Consider the following 24,203-nt stretch of genomic DNA (forward strand, 5'->3'; position numbering starts at 1 on the left):
TACAGCTAGCTCACTGCTCTCTCCTGCCTCTTCACTGAGCAGCCCAAGGGGAGCCGTTGCTATGGATACTCACAGCCTGAGAGCGGCACGAGCAGAGTGCACACAGAGCGAGCTGAGCGCAGGGAGCGAGTGGATTTACTCAAATATTTCAGGTTTTGGGCAGGGCCGGGTCTTAAAATTGGCAGAAGCAATCGCGCCTGGGTAGGGCTCGGGCTTAAAATTTATGGTTCTAGTGTGCGTGTGTGTGTGTGTGTGTGTGTGTGTGTGCGTGCGTGCGTGCGTGCGTGTGTGTCCCTCTCACCTGCTGGTTCTCGTCATATGTCTCTCCCTCCTGCTGATCTCCCTGTGGCTCTCCTTCCATGGCCTCCTGCCCATACTCCTCAGGCTGTGGATACACACACACACACACACACACACACACACACACACACACACACACACACACACACACACACACACACACACACACACACACACACACACACACACACGTCCTATTTCACCACAACACTACTTTTCATTTTACAAATAATGAAATAAATAAAGTGTTAGTGAACTGTCAGTGAGAGATAGTCCAGTACAGTAGGCAGGAAACACAGTGTAAGTACTTTGTACACTTGATGATAATGAGATAATACGGACTACAAAGGGAAGCACAGTCGAGAGCTGCTTAGTGACACGAGCCTACCAGACGAGCTAAACTACTTCTATGCTCGCTTCGAGGCAAGCAACACTGAAGCATGCATGAGAGCATCAGCTGTTCCGGAGGACTGTGTGATCACGCTCTCCGTGTGAGTAAGATGTGAGTAAGACCTTTAAACAGGTCAACATACACAAGGCTGCGGGGCCAGACGGATTACCAGGACGTGTAGTCCGAGCATACGCTGACCAACTGGTAAGTGTCTTCACTGATATTTTCAACCTCTCCCTGACCGAGTCTGTAATACCAACATGTTTCAAGCAGACCACCATAGTCCCTGTGCCCAAGAACACTAAGGTAACCTGCCTAAATGACTACAGACCCGTAGCACTCACGTCTGTAGCCATGAAGTGCTTTGAAAGGCTGGTTATGCCAAACCTTAACTCTATCGTCCCAGACACCCTGGACCCACTCCAATTTGCAAACCGCCCCAACAGATCCATAGATGATGCAATCTCAATTGCACTCCACACTGCCCTCACCCACCTACAGTAGGGGCTGGTGGTAGTCTATAGTGATATAGGGGCTGGTGATAGTCTATAGTGATATAGGGGCTGGTGATAGTCTATAGTGATATAGGGGCTGGTGATAGTCTATAGTGATATAGGGGCTGGTGGTAGTCTATAGTGATATAGGGGCTGGTGGTAGTCTATAGTGATATAGGGGCTGGTGGTAGTCTATAGTGGTATAGGGGCTGGTGGTAGTCTATAGTGGTATAGGGGCTGGTGGTAGTCTATAGTGGTATAGGGGCTGGTGATAGTCTATAGTGATATAGGGGCTGGTGGTAGTCTATAGTGATATAGGGGCTGGTGATAGTCTATAGTGATATAGGGGCTGGTGATAGTCTATAGTGGTATAGGGGCTGGTGATAGTCTATAGTGATATAGGGGCTGGTGATAGTCTATAGTGGTATAGGGGCTGGTGATAGTCTATAGTGATATAGGGGCTGGTGATAGTCTATAGTGATATAGGGGCTGGTGATAGTCTGTATACTAGTGATATAGGGGCTGGTGGTAGTCTATAGTGATATAGGGGCTGGTGATAGTCTTTTGTGATATAGGGGCTGGTGATAGTCTATAGTGATATAGGGGCTGGTGGTAGTCTATAGTGATATAGGGGCTGGTGATAGTCTATAGTGATATAGGGGCTGGTGATAGTCTATAGTGATATAGGGGCTGGTGTGTGTGTGTTTGCCTTGTGTTTGTGTTTCCGGTGTGTGTGTTTGCATGTGTGTGTGTTTGAGGTGTGTATTTTTGCGGTGTGTGTGTGTTTGCGGGGTGTGTGTTTGAGGTGTGTGTGTTTGCGGGGTGTGTGTTTGCGGTGTGTGTGTTTGCGGGGGTGTGTGTGTTTGTGGGGTGTGTGTTTGAGGTGTGTGTGTTTGCGGGGTGTGTGTTTGCGGGGTGTGTGTGTTTGTGGGGTGTGTGTTTGAGGTGTGTGTGTTTGCGGGGTGTGTGTGTGTGTGTTTGCGGGGTGTGTGTTTGCGGGGTGTGTGTGTGTGTGTTTGCGGGGTGGTGTGTTTGCGGGGTGTGTGTTTGAGGTGTGTGTGTTTGCGGTGTGTGTGTGTGTGTTTGCGGGGTGTGTGTTTGAGATGTGTGTGTTTGCGGTGTGTGTGTGTGTGTTTGCGGGGTGTGTGTTTGCGGGGTGTGTGTGTGTGTGTTTGCGGGGTGTGTGTTTGCGGGGTGTGTGTGTGTGTGTTTGCGGGGTGTGTGTTTGCGGGGTGTGTTTGCGGGGTGTGTGTGTTTGCGGGGTGTGTGTGTTTGAGGTGTGTGTGTTTGCGGTGTGTGTGTTTGCGGGTGTGTGTGTTTGCGGGGTGTGTGTTTGAGGTGTGTGTGTTTGCGGTGTGTGTGTTTGCGGGGTGTGTGTTTGAGGTGTGTGTGTTTGAGGTGTGTGTGTTTGCGGGGTGTGTTTGCGGGGTGTGTGTTTGAGGGGTGTGTGTTTGAGGTGTGTGTGTTTTCGGGGTGTGTGTTTGCGGTGTGTGTGTTTGAGGTGTGTGTGTTTGAGGTGTGTGTGTTTGAGGTGTGTGTGTTTGCGGGGTGTGTGTTTGAGGTGTGTTTTAGTCGTACGGTCATGTCAGATGGGAACTCGTCCTTCTTCCCCAGGCCGGTGGCAGCAGCGATATTCCCCATGGCTCCACCAGCAAGGTCCTTCGCTGCAACATCACAGGCACCACATTATTAACACACACACACACACACACACACACACATCAAACACACACACACACACACACACACACACACACACACACATCAAACACACACACACACACACACATCAAACACACACACACACACACACACACACACACATCAAACACACACACACACACACACACACACACACACACACACACACACACACACACACACACACACACACACACACACACACACACACACACACACACACACACACACACACACACGCACATCCACTGATGTTTTTGTTCTCTAGTAGACTCGTCTCGAAGGCGTTATATCTTTAACAGTCTAATCCTGTTTGGTTTGTTGTCCTGGTTTGACTCACTGTATCTTTACCAGTCTAATCCTGTTTGGTTTGTTGTCCTAGTTTGACTCGAAGGCGTTATATCTTTACCAGTCTAATCCTGTTTGGTTTGTTGTCCTAGTTTGACTCACTGTATCTTTAACAGTCTAATCCTGTTTGGTTTGTTGTCCTAGTTTGACTCGAAGGCGTTATATCTTTACCAGTCTAATCCTGTTTGGTTTGTTGTCCTAGTTTGACTCGAAGGCGTTATATCTTTACCAGTCTAATCCTGTTTGGTTTGTTGTCCTAGTTTGACTCGAAGGCGTTATATCTTTACCAGTCTAATCCTGTTTGGTTTGTTGTCCTAGTTTGACTCGAAGGCGTTATATCTTTACCAGTCTAATCCTGTTTGGTTTGTTGTCCTAGTTTGACTCGAAGGCGTTATATCTTTACCAGTCTAATCCTGTTTGGTTTGTTGTCCTAGTTTGACTCGAAGGCGTTATATCTTTACCAGTCTAATCCTGTTTGGTTTGTTGTCCTAGTTTGACTCACTGTATCTTTACCAGTCTAATCCTGTTTGGTTTGTTGTCCTAGTTTGACTCGAAGGCGTTATATCTTTACCAGTCTAATCCTGTTTGGTTTGTTGTCCTAGTTTGACTCGAAGGCGTTATATCTTTACCAGTCTAATCCTGTTTGGTTTGTTGTCCTAGTTTGACTCGAAGGCGTTATATCTTTACCAGTCTAATCCTGTTTGGTTTGTTGTCCTAGTTTGACTCGAAGGCGTTATATCTTTACCAGTCTAATCCTGTTTGGTTTGTTGTCCTAGTTTGACTCGAAGGCGTTATATCTTTACCAGTCTAATCCTGTTTGGTTTGTTGTCCTAGTTTGACTCGAAGGCGTTATATCTTTACCAGTCTAATCCTGTTTGGTTTGTTGTCCTAGTTTGACTCAGCTGTATCTTTACCAGTCTAATCCTGTTTGGTTTGTTGTCCTAGTTTGACTCGAAGGCGTTATATCTTTACCAGTCTAATCCTGTTTGGTTTGTTGTCCTAGTTTGACTCACTGTATCTTTACCAGTCTAATCCTGTTTGGTTTGTTGTCCTAGTTTGACTCGAAGGCGTTATATCTTTACCAGTCTAATCCTGTTTGGTTTGTGCACCAGAAGCAGGTCCCACTGGTGTTCTGATCCAGGCTAACTTGATTGAAACTTGGAAGAGATTAAGTATCTTGCTGTTGTGATAATGTAACACTGATGTCAATGTCTGAACCAGAGACTTAACAGTAGACTTACCTGAACCAACACCATCTTTGGCCTTGGTGCCTGAAAAGAGAGAAAAATACATGTTACTATATTAAAATGCTACATTATCCCACCATTATCACACATCATGTCTCGCTACATATAAATGCTACATTATCCCACCATTATCACACATCATGTCTCGCTACATATAAATGCTACATTATCCCACCATTATCACACATCATGTCTCGCTACATATAAATGCTACATTATCCCACCATTATCACACATCATGTCTCGCTACATATAAATGCTACATTATCCCACCATTATCACACATCATGTCTCGCTACATATAAATGCTACATTATCCCACCATTATCACACATCATGTCTTGTTACATATAAATGCTACATTATCCCACCATTATCACACATCATGTCTTGCTACATAAAAATTATACATTATCCCACCATTATCACACATCATGTCTTGCGACATAAAAATGATACATTATCCCCCATTATTACACATTGTGTCTTGTTACATATAAATGCTACATTATCCCTCCATTATCGCACACCGTGTGTTTCTACATTCGAATGTTACATTATCCCTCCATTATCATACATCATGTGTTACCACATAAACATGCTACATTATCTTTGCATTATTATACATCATGTGTTAGCCCATAAAATGTGACATCATCCCTCCATTATCATACATCGTGTGTTACTACTTTAAAATGCTACATTACCCCCACCATTATCAAACATAATGTTTTACTACCTTCCAATCCTACATTGCCATACATAAAGATAATTATCACACTCAATGGAGTTACCAGCATATTCCTCTTTACTAGACATACAGTATATGAGGCATTACCGTATAAACAAAACCTCTAATGCTTTACTACAAATACAGTAAATGAGGCATTACCATATAAACAAACCTCTAATGCTTTACTACAAATACAGTAAATGAGGCATTACCGTATAAACAAAACCTCTAATGCATTACTAGACATACAGACAGACCAGTCAGTCAGAGGCCAGACAGACAGATGAGTGACGGTGCTCTAGTGACGAGGATGAGCTGAGCGAAGAGCACCCAGAGTCGTGATGTAGAGAGAGAGAGAGAGAGAGAGAGAGCGTTTGGGTTAACTTCACAGCTAGGAGCCATCAGAGCTAGGAGCCATCAGAGCTAGGAGCCATCAGAGCAAGGAGCCATCAGAGCTAGGAGCCATCAGAGCTAGGAGCCATCAGAGCAAGGAGCCATCACAGCTAGGAGCCATCAGAGCTAGGAGCCATCAGAGCTAGGAGCCATCAGAGCAAGGAGCCATCAGAGCTAGGAGCCATCAGAGCTAGGAGCCATCTGGAGTAAGGAGCCATCAGAGCTAGGAGCCATCAGAGCTAGGAGCCATCTGGAGCTAGGAGCCATCTGGAGTAAGGAGCCATCAGAGCTAGGAGCCATCAGAGCTAGGAGCCATCAGAGCTAGGAGCCATCAGAGCTAGGAGCCATCTGGAGCTAGGAGCCATCTGGAGTAAGGAGCCATCAGAGCTAGGAGCCATCAGAGCAAGGAGCCATCAGAGCAAGGAGCCATCAGAGCTAGGAGCCATCAGAGCTAGGAGCCATCTGGAGCTAGGAGCCATCTGGAGTAAGGAGCCATCAGAGCTAGGAGCCATCAGAGCAAGGAGCCATCAGAGCAAGGAGCCATCAGAGCTAGGAGCCATCAGAGCTAGGAGCCATCAGAGCTAGGAGCCATCAGAGCTAGGAGCCATCTGGAAAAATGAGCCATCACAGCTAGGAGCCATCACAGCTAGGAGCCATCAGAGCTAGGAGCCATCAGAGCTAGGAGCCATCACAGCTAGGAGCCATCACAGCTAGGAGCCATCAGAGCTAGGAGCCATCAGAGCTAGGAGCCATCTGGAATAAGGAGCCATCACAGCTAGGAGCCATCAGAGCTAGGAGCCATCAGAGCTAGGAGCCATCACAGCTAGGAGCCATCAGAGCTAGGAGCCATCACAGCTAGGAGCCATCACAGCTAGGAGCCATCAGAGCTAGGAGCCATCAGAGCTAGGAGCCATCAGAGCTAGGAGCCATCTGGAATAAGGTACAGCAACATTCATTCTCATTCTAGAGGTAGAAAATTAAAGCCTCTGAGCAGTCTGTTTATTCCATTTAATCCACAATACATTATTTAGATGAAAAATTCACTAATGTATGTGGAACTGTTTCAGAACGGTCCATATTTCTCTGGAGGGTGTAGACTAAAATGGCTGCCATGGAATTACTGCATGTGATGTCATTTAGAATGCTCATTTAGTAAACCACAATGACCAAACAAACTCGTTTGCTAGTGCCAAATGCCACCTTATTCCCTATACAGTGCATTACTTTTCATCAGAGTCCTATGGGCCCTGGTCAAAAGTAGTGCACTAAATAGGGAATAGGGTGCCAACCATGGTCAAAAGTAGTGCGCTAAATAGGGAATAGGGTGCCAACCCTGGTCAAAAGTAGCGCGCTAAATAGGGAATAGGGTGCCAACCCTGATCAAAAGTAGTGCACTAAATAGGCAATAGGGTGCCATTTGGGACGAAGCTTTATCTAGGGTTTTGACAGGCCTCATTCACTACAGGAACACCACAACCCCACCAGCTATCTGAAGGGTTGTAAAGACCTCTATCTCTGATCAGTCTCCGCCATCAGCCCTGTCTATCTGCTGCCCTGTGATGACATCCCTTACTGTCCCTTACTGTCCCCTGTCTATCTGCTGCCCTGTGATAACTTCCCTTACTGTCCCTTACTGTCCCCTGTCTATCTGCTGCCCTGTGATAACATCCCTTACTGTCCCCTGTCTATCTGCTGCCCTGTGATAACTTCCCTTACTGTCCCTTACTGTCCCCTGTCTATCTGCTGCCCTGTGATAACTTCCCTTACTGTCCCCTGTCTATCTGCTGCCCTGTGATAACATCCCTTAATGTCCCCTGTCTATCTGCTGCCCTGTGATAACATCCCTTACTGTTCCCTGGGGGCCACTAACAGAGTTGGGTGATGGATAGCCTCTTTCAAAAGAAGAGTACCTAAACACAGAGAGAGAGAGAGAGACAGAGAGAGAGAGAGAGAGAGAGAGAGAGAGAGAGAGAGAGAGAGAGAGAGAGAGAGAGAGAGAGAGAGACAGAGAGAGAGACAGAGAGAGAGAGACAGAGAGAGAGAGACAGAGAGAGAGAGAGAGACAGAGAGAGAGAGACAGAGACAGAGACAGAGACAGAGAGAGGTGTACTGTACACTAAAGAGAAGTACTGGAAGCCGATATAATGAGGTGTACTATGGTTTTCTCATTCCACTTTGCTGTACGCGCTTGTCTTCCTGCTGGGAAGGAAAAACAATAACGGCCACTTATCATGAAAGGTATGAAACTGAGGAGCGTTTGAAGTAAGTGGCATTGAATAACATTCATTTTCTCAATTTCTACAACCAGAAACAGCATGTTCAAATGTCTGTGCTTTTAGAGGTGGGTAGCTCCATTAGGATCTCTTCCTTCCTTCCTTCCTTCCTTCCCTTCCCCTCCCCCTCCACTCTCTTCCCCCTCCCCTTCGCCTCCCCTTCTCCTCTCCTCTCTAGGCAGTCTGCTAAGCTGGCTAGTCCGTCTACAGCAGCAGCTGTCAAAAGTGGTCTGTCGACCTATCGACTTCTCTCTCTCAACCGTCCTCCACCAATCACATTCTCGCTCACCCATCCTTCATTTTGGGTGATCATTAGCCAGCTGGACAACAGTCAAGAAACTGTATGAATGTATGTAACATTAGAATTTCTACACAGTTTCAATTTGGTTTTAGTCATTTTTAAGTATATTGTTTTGGATACTTCCCCGGGCCGGATTGGACTCCCTCGTGGGCCGGAAAGTTTGACACCACTGCTATAGATACATCTGTATCTGGGCTCTGGATTCTGGTATCCATTATATACATACTGTACTGTACATATCATAATTTTTGTCAGACACAGGTAGTCTATACATCTGTAACATTCTCTATACATGTATACCTGTATACTCTATACATACTGCAAATAAAACCTATTCTATGCACATTTCTGTTAGCAACTAATTAGTTGGCGTTATAGAAGGCAACATAAAGCCCTGTAATTGTCCCTCAGGTCCCCTGGAGACAGCTTCTCACTGTGTCCCTGACTCACAAGCTGTCACCATACAATACACCTAATACATTGACATAAGGCATGATGGCCTGCTGTCTTCACCCATAGCTCCCCCCTCCCATCTACCTCCCCCTTCTCCTCACCTCTTGTTCCAATTCCTCAACCCTCCTCCTCTCACCCTTGGTTCAGTACCTCACCCCTCCTCCCTAACTCCAATACCTCCCCTCTACCTCTACCCCTCTCCTTCATCCTCTCACCCCTCCTCCCTCCCCCCTGCCTCATGCAGGTCAGGTTGAAGGACCTCTGGACCACTACAGCCCAGGGTTCCTATTCAGTAGGTGGAAAACGTTTTGAAATAGAGTAAAAACAATTACTTTCCATTGCAAAACGTTTGCTACAATGTTCCCTACTGAAGGCGACCTTACATTTTAGTCATTTAGCAGACGCTCTTATCCAGAGAGACTTACAGTAGTGAATACATACATTTCATTTTCATTTCATGCATATATTTTTTTATTTTTTATTTTTATTTTTATTATATATATTTTCTTTACTGGCCCCCCGTGGGAATCGAACCCACAACCCTGGCGTTGCACACACCATGCTGGCGTTGCACACACCATGCTGGCGTTGCACAACCAGCTGGCGTGACACACCATGCTGGCGTTGGACACACCATGCTGGCGTTGCACACACCATGCTGGCGTTGCACACACCATGCTCTATCAACTGGAAGACAGGAAGATACAGGGCCTACTGTATGTAATGACCCCTTGACCTTCTTTCACATTTTGTTGTGTTACGAAGTGGGATTGAAATAGATTTAATTGTCATTTTTTGGTCATTGATAAAAGACAAAATATTCCAAAGTGTCAAAGTGAAAAGAAAATTATTTTAAAAAAAAACGAATTAAATTACTGATATATAAAGCCTAAATTATTTCAGAAGTAAAATGTGGCTTAACAAATCACATAATAAGTTATATGGACTCACTCTGTGTGAAACAATAGGGGTTGACATGATTTTTGAATGACCATTTCCTCTGTCCCCCAATACATACAACATCTGTAATGTTGCACAGTTGGTTAAGGGCTTGTAAGGAAGCATTTCACGGTAAGATCTACACTTGTTGTATTTGGCGCGTGTGACTAATACAGTTTGATTTGATTTGATAAGATCCCTCAGTCAGGTATTGAATTTCAACCACAGATTCAACAACAAAGACCAGGGAGATTTTCAAAAAGCCTCAAAAAGATAGGCAGTGATTGGTAGATGGGTAACAATAACAAATCAGACATTGAATATCTCTTTAAGAGTGGTCAAGTTAATAATTATGCTGTGGATGATGTATTAAAACCACCCAGTCGTCCTTCTGATGTATTACAGTGCATTCGGAAAGTATTCAGCCCACTTGACTTTTTCCAAATTTTTGTTATTTTTCCACAACCTTATTCTAAAATGGATTAAATGAAATAAATATCTCAGAAATCTACACTCATTACAACATAATGACAAAGCGAAAACAGGTTTTTAGAATTTTTTTGCAAATTTATTACAAATAAAAAACAGAAATACCTTATTTACATAAGTATTCAGACCCTTTGATATGAGACTAGAAACTGAGCTCAGGTGCATCCTGTTTCCATTGATCATCCTTGAGATGTTTCTACAACTTGGAGTCCACCTGTGGTGAAATTCAATTGATTGGACATGATTTAGGAAGGCACAAACCTGTCTATATAAGGTCCCACAGTTGACAGTGCGTGTCAGAGCAAAAACCAAGCCATGAGGTCGAAGGAATTGTCCGTAGAGCTCCGAGACAGGAATGTGTCGAGGCAAAGGTCTGGTACCAAAACATTTCTGCAGCATTGAAGGTCCCCAATAACAAAGTGGCCTCCGTCATTCTTAAATGAAAGAAGATTGGAACCACCAACACTCTTCCTAGAGCTGGACGCTCAACCAAACTGAGCAATCGGGGGAGAAGGGCCTTGGTCAGGGAGGTGACCGAGAACCCGATAGTCACTCTGACAAAGCTCCAGAGTTCTTCCGTGGAGATGGGAGAACCTTCCAGAAGGACAACCATCTCAGCAGCATTCCACCAATCAGGCCTTTATGGTAGGGTGGCCAGAAGCCAGTCCTCACTAAAAGGCACATGACAGCCCGCTTGGAGTTTTCCAAAAGGCACCTAAAGACTCTCAGACCATGAGAAACAAGATTCTCTGGTCTGATGAAATCAATATTGAACTCTTTGGCCTGAATGCCAAGCATCACATCTGGAGGAAATCTGGCACCATCCCTACAGTGAAGCATGGTGGTGGCAGCATCATGCTGTGGGGATGTTTTTTACACTAGTCAGGATCAAGGCAAAGATGAACGGAGCAAAGTACAGAGAGATCCTTAATGAAAACCTGCTCCAGAGCGCTCAGGACCTCAGACTGGGGCAAAGGTTCACCTTCCAATAGGACAACGACCCTAAGCACACAGCCAAGACAATGCAGGAGTGGCTTTGGGACAAGTTTCTGAATGTCCTTGAGTGGCCCAGCCAGAGCCCGGACTTGAACTCGATTGAACATCTCTGGAGAGACCTGAAAATAGCTGTGCAGCGATGCTCCCCATCCAACCTGACAGAGCTTGAGAGGATCTGCAGAGCGCAATGGGAGAAACTCCCCAAATACAGGTGGGCCAAGAAGACTCAAGGCTGTAATCAATGCCAAAGGTGCTTCAACAAAGTACTGAGTACAGGGTCTGAATACTTGTGTAAACGTGATATTTCAGTTTAATTTTTTTTATACATTTGCAAACATTTTGAAAAACCTGTTTTTGCTTTGTCATTATCGGGTATTGTGTGTAGCTTGATGAGGTCAACAATGACCTAAATGACAGAGTGAAAAGAATAACGAAAGTATGCAACGAGGCACTAAAGTAATTCTGCAAAAAACACGGCAAAGATATATATTTTTGGCCTAAATGCAAAGCCTTATGTTTAGGCCAAATCCAACACAACACATCACTTGAGTAACTGCCTCATTATTTTCAAGCATGGTGGTGGCTGCATCATGGTATGGGTATGCTTGACATTGGCAAAGACTGGGGAGTTTTTCAGGATGAAAAGAAACAGGATGGCGCTAAGCACAGGCAAAATCCTAGAAGAAAACCTGCTTCAGTTTGCTTTACACCAGACACTGGGAGAGGAATTCACCTTTCGTCAGGACAATAACCTACAACACAAGGCCATATCTACACTGGAGTTGCTTACCAAGACAGTGAATGTTCATTAGTGGCCAAATTACAGTTTTGATTTAAATCTGAACGAAAATCTATGACAAGACTTGAACATTGATGTCTAGTCATGATCCCCAACACCTTCAAAGAGTTTGAAGATCTTTTTTTTAAGAATAGTGTGTAAATATTGCACAATACAGGTGTGCAAAGCTCTTGTGTGACTTACCCAAGAACACTTACAGCTGTAATCGCTGCCAAAGGTGATTCTATCATGTATTGACTCAGGGAGGTGAGAACTTATCTAATCAAGATATATTACTGTTTGATTTTTCATTAATCTTTAAAAGATATTAGCATTTTTCTTCCATTTTGACCTTACAGAGTATTTTGTGTAGATCGTTGACAAAAAAATTACAATTAAAACCATTTTAATCCCAGTTTATAACACAATAACATCTGACGAAATCCAATGGAAGTGTAGACTCAGAAAAAAGGGTTCCAAGAGGGTTCTTTGCTGAAGGTTCTACCAAGAACCGTTTTGATCAGAAGAACCCTTTTGGAAGACAAGGGTTCTTTGTAAGGCAAAAGGTTCCACCTAGAACCTTTAACATCATAAGAACCGTTTTTTGGAAGAAAGGGTTCTTTGACGGTTCTTTGGAAGGCAGGAAGGATTCTACCATAGAACCATCTATAATATTTCCCAGCATGCTTTATTGCAGGGATATTTTCAGAATAGTTTGTTTTACTGTAATATCTGTGTTTTTGCATGTCCATTGATTGGTTGGATAATGTTGTGCTACACATAGATAGATAACATACAGTTTTCTAAATGAATCTGTTAGTAATTGGAATTATTGCAAACGTTACTGTTTGAGTTAAGATAAATGAGATAGTCTCAGTATTCAATCTTCCCTGCCCTGGCAGTCATTCTGAATGCAGGTTACGGGTCGTTAACAATTCCACTTATTGGATATCCTAACTATGACTGGATTCCAATAGGTATAACACATCACTTTGCAATCCAGCATGATTAAAATATATATTTTTTTCAAATGTAACCTTTATTTAACTAGGCAAGTGAGTTATTTACAATGACGGCCTACACCGACCAAACCTGGACGATGCTGGGTCAATTGTGAGCCGCCCTATGGGACTCCTAATCACGGCCGGTTATGATACAGCCTGGAATCAAACCAGGGTGTCTGTAGTGTAGTCTCTAGCACTGAGATGCAGTGCCTTAAACCGCTGCGTCACTCAGGAGCCCAAAATCATAATGTGACTTGCAGGTGTGGCCTGTAAACCAGGAGTTTCCTAATACCACCGTGCTAGTGAATAATTAGTCTCTCAAAGAAAGGCCTTATGATGTATGTAATGTATTGTCTATAGATGGTGTGTGTATATGGATGGTGTATATAGATATGTATGTAATGTATTGTCTATAGATGGTGTATATAGATATGTATGTAATGTATTGTCTATAGATGGTGTGTGTATATAGATGGTGTATATAGATATGTATGTAATGTATTGTCTATAGATGGTGTATATAGATATGTATGTAATGTATTGTCTATAGATGGTGTGTGTATATAGATGGTGTATATAGATATGTATGTAATGTATTGTCTATAGATGGTGTGTGTATATAGATGGTGTATATAGATATGTATGTAATGTATTGTCTATAGATGGTGTGTGTATATAGATGGTGTATATAGATATGTATGTAATGTATTGTCTATAGATGGTGTGTGTATATAGATGGTGTATATAGATATGTATGTAATGTATTGTCTATAGATGGTGTGTGTATATAGATGGTGTATATTGATATGTATGTAATGTATTGTCTATAGATGGTGTGTGTATATAGATGGTGTGTATAGATATGTATGTAATGTATTGTCTATAGATGGTGTATATAGATATGTATGTAATGTATTGTCTATAGATGGTGTGTGTATATAGATGGTGTGTATAGATATGTATGTAATGTATTGTCTATAGATGGTGTATATAGATATGTATGTAATGTATTGTCTATAGATGGTGTGTGTATATAGATGGTGTATATTGATATGTATGTAATGTATTGTCTATAGATGGTGTGTGTATATAGATGGTGTATATTGATATGTATGTAATGTATTGTCATAAATAATGAAACGTTCAATACTAGTAAGCCCGGTGGAACCATTCATAGACGGTTCTAGGAAGAACTCTCCAAAGATAAAATGGTTATTGGTAGAACCCTTCATAGAGGGACCTAGGCAGAACCCTCCAAAAGATAAAATGGTTCTTGGTAGAACCCTTAATAGACGGTTCTAGGAAGAACCCTCCAAAGATAAAATGGTTCTTGGTAGAACCCTTCATAGAGGGTTCTAGGCAGAACCATATATACAGGGGGTTCTTTGAAGAACCCTACATAGAGGGTTTTAGATAGAACCCTGCGTAAAGTGTTCTATCCAGCATCAAAAAGGGTTGGCCTATGGGGACGAACCAAAGAACCCTGTATAGTTCTACTTAGAACCTTTTTTTTCTAAGAGTGTATATGGCCATAGTCACAAAGACTTCCTCAGCCCGGGACGATATATTATTCATGTTCAGTCAGACACACACCTCAGCAAACCATTCACTGTCATTTACAACATCTGAATCCCCTGGTCAAATACAATGTCAGTGCCTTCGTTTATTAAATATATCAGTGAGCACATCTTGGTCATTGGTCAATGTGCATCTTTTCCCTGTACATTATGTCCATATCATAATGCCCTGCATATAACGAAGACAGCCACTGGCAACCTCCTCCTTCCATACATTTATAGTGCACAATCCACAGTAGCCTACAGAATGAACCCCAATTAGCCTACATATTGAACCCATGATAGCCTACATAATAAACCCCATAGTAACCTACAGAATGAACCCATAGTAACCTACAGAATGAATCCATAGTAACCTACAGAATGAATCCATAGTAACCTACAGAATTAACCCATAGTAACCTACAGAATGAACCCATAGTAACCTACAGAATGAATCCATAGTAACCTACAGAATGAACCCATAGTAACCTACAGAATGAACCCAAAGTAACCTACAGAATGAATCCATAGCAACCTACAGAATGAATCCATAGTAACCTACAGAATGAATCCATAGTAACCTACAGAATGAACCCATAGTAACCTACAGAATGAACCCATAGTAACCTACAGAATGAACCCATAGTAACCTACAGAATGAACCCATAGTAACCTACAGAATGAACCCATAGTAACCTACAGAATGAATCCATAGTAACCTACAGAATGAACCCATAGTAACCTAGAGAATGAACCCATAGTAACCTACAGAATGAATCCATAGTAACCTACAGAATGAATCCATAGTAACCTACAGAATGAATCCATAGTAACCTACAGAATGAACCCATAGTAACCTACAGAATGAACCCATAGTAACCTACAGAATGAACCCATAGTAACCTACAGAATGAACCCAAAGTAACCTACAGAATGAATCCATAGCAACCTACAGAATGAATCCATAGTAACCTACAGAATGAACCCATAGTAACCTACAGAATGAACCCATAGTAACCTACAGAATGAACCCATAGTAACCTACAGAATGAATCCATAGTAACCTACAGAATGAACCCATAGTAACCTACAGAATGAACCCATAGTAACCTACAGAATGAACCCATAGTAACCTACAGAATGAATCAATAGTAACCTACAGAATGAACCCATAGTAACCTACAGAATGAACCCATAGTAACCTACAGAATGAACCCATAGTAACCTACAGAATGAACCCATAGTAACCTACAGAATGAACCCATAGTAACCTACAGAATGAATCCATAGTAACCTACAGAATGAACCCATAGTAACCTACAGAATGAACCCATAGTAACCTACAGAATTAATCCATAGTAACCTACAGAATGAATCCATAGTAACCTACAGAATGAACCCATAGTAACCTACAGAATGAACCCATAGTAACCTACAGAATGAATCCATAGTAACCTACAGAATGAACCCATAGTAACCTACAGAATGAATCCATAGTAACCTACAGAATGAACCCATAGTAACCTACAGAATGAACCCATAGTAACCTACAGAATGAACCCATAGTAACCTACAGAATGAATCCATAGTAACCTACAGAATGAACCCATAGTAACCTACAGAATGAACCCATAGTAACCTACAGAATGAACCCATAGTAACCTACAGAATGAACCCATAGTAACCTACAGAATGAACCCATAGTAACCTACAGAATGAATCCATAGTAACCTACAGAATGAACCCATAGTAACCTACAGAATGAACCCATAGTAACCTACAGAATGAACCCATAGTAACCTACAGAATGAATCCATAGTAACCTACAGAATGAACCCATAGTAACCTACAGAATGAACCCATAGTAACCTACAGAATGAACCCATAGTAACCTACAGAATGAACCCATAGTAACCTACAGAATGAACCCATAGTAACCTACAGAATGAATCCATAGTAACCTACAGAATGAACCCATAGTAACCTACAGAATGAACCCATAGTAACCTACAGAATGAACCCATAGTAACCTACAGAATGAACCCATAGTAACCTACAGAATGAACCCATAGTAACCTACAGAATGAACCCATAGTAACCTACAGAATGAACCCATAGTAACCTACAGAATGAACCCATAGTAACCTACAGAATGAACCCATAGTAACCTACAGAATGAACCCATAGTAACCTACAGAATGAACCCATAGTAACCTACAGAATGAACCCATAGTAACCTACAGAATGAACCCATAGTAACCTACAGAATGAACCCATAGTAACCTACAGAATGAATCCATAGTAACCTACAGAATGAACCCATAGCACAGACCAAATGCAATATAGGCCGCGAGGGATCAATTATGCTTTCACTACTACACGCTTCAAAGAGAACCCATGACATCCTATTAAAAAGGATGACGAAAAGACCCACCCCTATTCCAACCAATCAAGGAAAAGTACATTGTCTCTGGACCTATAGCGTCGCTTAAACGAGGCGTTCTAAATGTCAGCGTTCTCAACTCTTATTGGTCGATGCAGCCGTCAAGCAATTTCTGCCTGTGCATAATAACGCACTCGCTCGGCAGGCACTCGTGATGTGTGCATGGGTTAAATTGAAGCCGTGAACGTCACACGGTGCCCGGATTATCCAAATCAGAGTGATTTCGGTCTACCGTTCTAAAGGTCCGGTCTTACCGATAAACATGGCGCCTTCTTTAGTCTTCTCCGCCGCCAGCGCGGCTCCTTCCTTAGTCTTCTCCGCGGCGATAGCCATGCCGTCTTTAGCTTTGGACAACCCTTTCATGAACACATCCATGTCGACCCTGGTCCTGGAGCTCTGGAGAGATGCAAAGAACCAATCAATCACTTTCCATGATAGTCTATTTGTACCGGCCTATAGTCCTATACCGTAGTCATGTGGTAGGACTGGTACTAGTTATATACTAACGGATAGATACATCGAAAGTCCTGAAACGGAGCGTTTTAATTATGTTATGATGAATTATTTTGTATTCGGTAGGGTCCTGGAGATCTGGAGAGAAAGGAATGGGATCCCATTACAGCACTGGTCCTCTGTAGTTTACTATGCGTTATTATATATATATATACAGTTATGTGGTGCTCGTTACACGGTAATGAATGACGGATTGATTGCTCTGGAGAGAGATGGACCACGAATGGATAGACATACCGATTAAAATAACACCTGTCCATGGTGCTGAAAAAGCGCGTTTTAATTCTCTATTCTGAATGACTTTTATTCGGTATTTCTCGGTTATGGGACTGAAGTTGATTGATTGGCAGATAACGGGATGTTGATAGCTTTAACGCATGTAACTAGCTGTCACTGTTTCCCCCCTTTTCTTCCTTCTAAGACCATATCTTTTACTCTTTCCCCCCCTTTTCTTCCTTCTAAGACCATATCTTTCACTGTTTCCCCCCTTTTCTTCCTTCTAAGACCATATCTTTCACTGTTTCCCCCCCTTTTCTTCCTTCTAAGACCATATCTTTCACTGTTTCCCCCCCTTTTCTTCCTTCTAAGACCATATCTTTCACTGTTTCCCCCCTTTTCTTCCTTCTAAGACCATATCTTTCACTGTTTCCCCCCTTTTCTTCCTTCTAAGACCATATCTTTCACTGTTTCCCCCCTTTTCTTCCTTCTAAGACCATATCTTTTACTGTTTCCCCCCTTTTCTTCCTTCTAAGACCATAGCTTTCACTGTTTCCCCCCCTTTTCTTCCTTCTAAGACCATATCTTTCACTGTTTCCCCCCCTTTTCTTCCTTCTAAGACCATATCTTTCACTGTTTCCCCCCTTTTCTTCCTTCTAAGACCATAGCTTTTACTCTTTCCCCCCCCTTTTCTTCCTTCTAAGACCATATCTTTCACTGTTTCCCCCCCTTTTCTTCCTTCTAAGACCATATCTTTCACTGTTTCCCCCCTTTTCTTCCTTCTAAGACCATATCTTTCACTGTTTCCCCCCTTTTCTTCCTTCTAAGACCATATCTTTTACTGTTTCCCCCCTTTTCTTCCTTCTAAGACCATATCTTTCACTGTTTCCCCCCTTTTCTTCCTTCTAAGACCATATCTTTCACTGTTTCCCCCCCTTTTCTTCCTTCTAAGACCATATCTTTCACTGTTTCCCCCCCTTTTCTTCCTTCTAAGACCATATCTTTCACTGTTTCCCCCTTTTCTTCCTTCTAAGACCATATCTTTTACTCTTTCCCCCCCTTTTCTTCCTTCTAAGACCATATCTTTCACTGTTTCCCCCCTTTTCTTCCTTCTAAGACCATATCTTTCACTGTTTCCCCCCTTTTCTTCCTTCTAAGACCATATCTTTCACTGTTTCCCCCCTTTTCTTCCTTCTAAGACCATATCTTTTACTCTTTCCCCCCCTTTTCTTCCTTCTAAGACCATATCTTTTACTGTTTCCCCCCTTTTCTTCCTTCTAAGACCATATCTTTCACTGTTTCCCCCCCTTTTTCTTCCTTCTAAGACCATATCTTTTACTCTTTCCCCCCCTTTTCTTCCTTCTAAGACCATATCTTTCACTGTTTCCCCCCTTTTCTTCCTTCTAAGACCATATCTTTCACTGTTTCCCCCCTTTTCTTCCTTCTAAGACCATATCTTTTACTCTTTCCCCCCCTTTTCTTCCTTCTAAGACCATATCTTTTACTGTTTCCCCCTTTTTCTCTTTCCCCTTTTTCTTCCTTCTAAGACCATAGCTGTCACTTTGTGTCTAGTCTTTCTTTGGTAGTGATGACGGAAGAATGAGAGGATTACAGGAAGCCTCTCCTCCCTGGTCACAGTTGGCCTCGATAGCCGATCCTCTGCCATACACCAGTCATTATAGTAAACGTACCTTATTATTATTATTCCCACGTCCTCCCTTCCCTTTCTCCAAATGTCATGAAATATCAGGAGAGAGAGAGAGAGGGGGATTGTTTTTAAATGAAATGTTTATATTTGCTCGCGGTCATTAATTATTAGTTGTAATTTTAGTCTTAATGTCCGTTCGAGCCGAGGACCAGTCAGGAAGTTGAATGTGAAATAGCGCCTATCTGATGTACCTATTTAACTAAGTGCATTACCTGTAATATTACCCAGCCCTACTATTATATGTGGGGGAAGCGGAGGGATAAAAAACCCTGATGCTCATCACGGGCACCAAGGACAATATGTATTTTCTCAATAAATACCTATATGTCTACATATGACAGAAAACAAATATTTATATATATATATATATATTTTTTAATCAAATACACGATTTAATCAATAATTTCGATGTGTAAATATTATAATAATTATTAGGCTACTGTATCTTGTAGAGAACGCCCATTCAGGAAATTATGTCTCGTCAATTTTCTCATCAAATGCAACAATTGCTCTTTCGGCCTTTCACCAGGTTTCCATTTGACACTGATTTAATTCAACGCGTTGGTTATCTATAATTGACACGGATCAGTTACATAATAAACTATAATATGTGTAGCCTACAATGATTCCACCTCCCTCCTATAACAACGTACCGTTATAATGTCGATATTTTTTTCTCCATACAAACTCCTACATGTTTTTTCTTTCTCTCGACGCCAGACACAAATATCACAACAAACATCATGAAATCATCTTACCTTTTTGTTACAAAGATGACTTGTTTCTATTGCCCAGCTGATTGAAATATCGCCTGGAATGGGAGCTGCTGTCAGGGACTGATCGCTTGGTAGGTGGGCCTTCCTCGGGATTGTCTATCCGACCAATAGGAAGCGGCCGGTCACGTAGCCTCTTTTTCATTGATCATATCAACAGCACGACATCATCATCATCATCACTATCATCATCATCACTATCATCATCAACAACATAGTCTTTACCCCCTTTAAAATAGAAAACACGTTATAACATAATTTGTTATTATTTTCATTCAGCAGAGTATAATGTTGTTCCGACAGACACTTAGTAATAGTAGTATCAGCAGGTCTGCCAATTATACGATTATTATCAATGTAACTGAAAATGTTCTCTAACTGACAATGTTCTCTAACTGAAAATGGGGAACTAACTGAAAATGTTCTCTAACTGAAAATGTTCTCTAACTGAAAATCTTCTCTAACTGAAAATCTTCTCTAACTGAAAATGTTCTCTAACTGAAAATGGGGAACTAACTGAAAATGTTCTCTAACTGAAAATGTTCTCTGACTGAAAATGTTCTCTGACTGAAAATGTTCTCTGACTGAAAATGTTCCCTAACTGAAAATGTTCTCTGACTGAAAATGTTCTCTAACTGAAAATGTTCTCTAACTGAAAATGTTCTCTGACTGAAAATGTTCTCTAACTGAAAATGTTCTCTAACTGAAAATGTTCTCTAACTGAAAATGTTCTCTAACTGAAAATGTTCTCTAACTGAAAATGTTCTCTAACTGAAAATGTTCTCTAACTGAAAATGGGGAACTAACTGAAAATGTTCTTTAACTGAAAATGTTCTCTAACTGAAAATGTTCTCTAACTGAAAATGTTCTCTAACTGAAAATGTTCTCTAACTGAAAATGTTCTCTAACTAAAAATGTTCTCTAACTGAAAATGTTCTCTAACTAAAAATGTTTTCTAACTGAAAATGGGGAACTAACTGAAAATGTTCTCTAACTGAAAATGTTCTCTAACTGAAAATGGGGAACTAACTGAAAATGGGGAACTAACTGAAAATGTTTTCTAACTGAAAATGTTCTCTAACTGAAAATGTTCTCTAACTGAAAATGGGGAACTAACGGATTATAATGTTAAGTCGTTTGTTTGATTTGTTCTGCACGTGAAACGGAGAGAGCCGATAAGAGAGAAGGAGTGGAATCTCCCCTTTGCCCGCATCAATTACCCCTTGGTCAGGAAGAGAGGTGTATTGATGACATCAGGCCATCCAACAGAAGTGCCTTATTGATTACTGTGACATTAGGAAAAAAAATAGAAAAGCTTTTCAGACAGTTCCCCAGGTGTGACTTTCAAACTATTGGACCAGTGAAGTATTGTAATGTAGCCTTCCAATTAGCTGTTTCTATCTGCTCGTTTAACCAGCGCAGTCCATGGTTCTGCAAGATATATGCTACTTACTCTAGGCTCGCAGGTCGGTTTCTTAAAATGTTTATTATTGATTCGTAGGTGGTGTAGAACCGATTATACTTTTCACACTGCCCATGTTTCTGAAAGTTAGTATGGGATACCAGGCGGTGCTGTTCACGGTGCTGAAATATACAGTAGACTGTAGGTCCTATGGTTTCAGGTGGTGTTGGAACAGAAAACAAGTCCAGGTGGGGCTGTCAAGGGTCCTGAACGTTATATAAAAGACTCGCAGGTGGTTCCGAACGGACAATGACAACAGGCGCTGTCCATGGTGCAGATTTTTTTTATAGTTAGCGTATAAACAGGTAACTGCCCAAATAAAGGAAACACCAACATAAAGCGTCATAATAGGGCGTTAGGCCACCACCAGCCAGAACAGCTTCAATGCACCTTGGCATAGATTCTACTAGTGTCTGGTATGATGGGATGTTAATTGCTTAATTAGGAACCATACCTGTGTGGAAGCACCTGTTTTTTTTGTATCCTTAATTTCCTCCAGAGTTTCCATTATTTAGGCAGTTACCTGTATAAGGATTACTATGGCTGCTATGGGAGTCAGTGTGTAACACAAGCCAATTAAACTACCCTCGTTACAAGGGTTTTATGCGCAGCAGTTAGCAATGTTCCCCTCTAAGCTTCAGCTCCAGGACTGACGTGCACAGCGCACAGAGACAAGCATGAGATTGAACTTCATCCAACTTTCTAGAGTTTTCCCTGTTTAACAGTATCGACAGTTTCCCTTTACTGTGGCAATTGTGATCGAATCAATGCGATATTAGCCCATTTCAATGCAACATACCGAAACAAAACAAACTATGCAAGAAATGTTGTCGTAGGCAGAACGCGTCAAAGTAAGATTATATTGCTCACGACTCAGCTCATACTCTACCCCAGACCGGACCAGTGCGGTATAACCAATCAGTGCTGCAGTAAGCCTATATGCAAATATACCATTGCCATATATGGATCTGTGCCATTCACTTTGAACTGGACTGTGTTTACAGCATGAGCGGTTGTGGGTAGATGCGCTTGTTTTGAGGTTAAAGCGAGAGCTGCATGTAGCCACGTGTGAACATTTTGTTCACATCCTTTGCTACGTAGTGAGTTATTAGCTCAGTTATAGATCATTTGTAGTCAGCAGTGGGGGAGTGGTTGCTTCCTACAGGAGCACAAAACATGTACATTTCTAGACATCTTTGAAAAGAAAGTCAAGTAAAGAGCCTTTTTTTTTGTCTTAAAGGGGCAGTGTTATATTTTTAGTGCAAGCTTGAATAAGCTAAGTAGCCAATAGTCAGAGGGGTAGCATAATTTGTCTAATTCTCTCGACTAATGGTATGGGACTAATAATGCATTTTATTTTTGTGAAGTGGTTTCTTGCATCAAACAACACAACAACATTTTTCAGTCACCTCCTTATCTGAAGGACAAGTGGATAATCAGGTTAATGCTCTGCATGTTTTTTTTTTCAAAAGTCTCATGGAATGTTGGCCTACATTGAACACCCCACATTGGCTGCTACTGTAGTCTGAATGATAGAACAGCTATTACCATGTTAAAATGTTATGGGAGGCATTTTCTCCATTGTTTTTGATGGTAGGCTACTCTGGTAGACCTACATTATGATCAAATAGCCACAGTAGCATACTTGACCACTGTTAAAACTGTAACTTAAAGCGGTTACAGCCTCAGTGTTCACAGTAAACGCTCGCTGGAAGTTGCACAGAATTTTCACAACGTTCAAGTTTGTGGTCAGCAGACCTGAAATTTGCTCAGGGCCCCAAAAAGAATTAGAGGGGAACATTGGTTGTTAGTGAATGTAGCGATGAAGGGGAAATTACTTCCTTAGTCACAGCTGCCCTCTGGTGGTGAAACTGAAACATTACACAGAAAGTTGCTACACCACTCAAAGCAAACAAACCACGAGTCTGGAGTAAAACATTACTATGTCATGTTCCTGTGTATTACAAATGTCACAATTTATCCATCTGTTCTTTATTATTTTCTGAATTGACTGGAATTGAAATAGAATTGACCCCAACCCTGGTGTTCACCAAAATATCCCAAAATCATAACTGTGAGAAAAACTTAAGTTGCATAGTTGTGTCATTCTCTCTGTTAGAATCTACTCAAACTCCAAAAAAACAATGAAGAGAATTAGAATTTCAGTGTACTTCCTGAATTGACTGGATTTGAAAGGGAAATGAACCCAACCCTGGTGAACAACACCATTATTCTGACTGTATAACTCCTCCAGCAACCCTGGTGAACAACACCATTATTCTGACTGTATAACTCCTCCAGCAACCCTGGTGAACAATACCATTATTCTGACTGTATAACTCCCCTCCAGCAACCCTGGTGAACGACACCATTATTCTGACTGTATACCACCCCTCCAGCAACCCTGGTGAACAACACCATTATTCTGACTGTGTAATTCCTCCAGCAACCCTGGTGAACAACACCATTATTATGACTGTATAACTCCCCTCCAGCAACCCTGGTGAACAACACCATTATTCTGACTGTATAATCTCTCCAGCAACCCTGGTGAACAATACCATTATTCTGACTGTATAACTCCCCTCCAGCAACCCTGGTGAACAACACCATTATTCTGACTGTATAACTCCCCTCCAGCAACCCTGGTGAACAACACCATTATTCTGACTGTATAACTCCTTCAGCA

General features: G+C 41.9%; 1 protein-coding gene across 1 annotated transcript in view; it reads right to left on the bottom strand.

Moving 5' to 3' along the window:
* LOC106604112 (beta-synuclein) overlaps positions 1 to 20,233 on the bottom strand; it is a 25,644-nt gene extending 5,411 nt beyond the window's left edge. The window contains exons 1-5 of the mRNA XM_014198515.2: positions 20,038 to 20,233; positions 17,097 to 17,238; positions 4,476 to 4,505; positions 2,764 to 2,849; positions 302 to 385 (exon numbers count right to left, since the gene is read on the bottom strand). Of these exons, the coding sequence (XP_014053990.1) occupies positions 302 to 385; positions 2,764 to 2,849; positions 4,476 to 4,505; positions 17,097 to 17,217 (321 nt within the window). The 5' untranslated portion in view covers positions 17,218 to 17,238; positions 20,038 to 20,233. The remainder of the gene's footprint in view (positions 1 to 301; positions 386 to 2,763; positions 2,850 to 4,475; positions 4,506 to 17,096; positions 17,239 to 20,037) is intronic.
* Between the last annotated feature and the right edge of the window lie 3,970 nt (positions 20,234 to 24,203).

This window comes from Salmo salar, chromosome ssa05 (genome assembly GCF_905237065.1).
Source record: "Salmo salar chromosome ssa05, Ssal_v3.1, whole genome shotgun sequence".
NCBI lineage: Eukaryota > Metazoa > Chordata > Actinopteri > Salmoniformes > Salmonidae > Salmo > Salmo salar.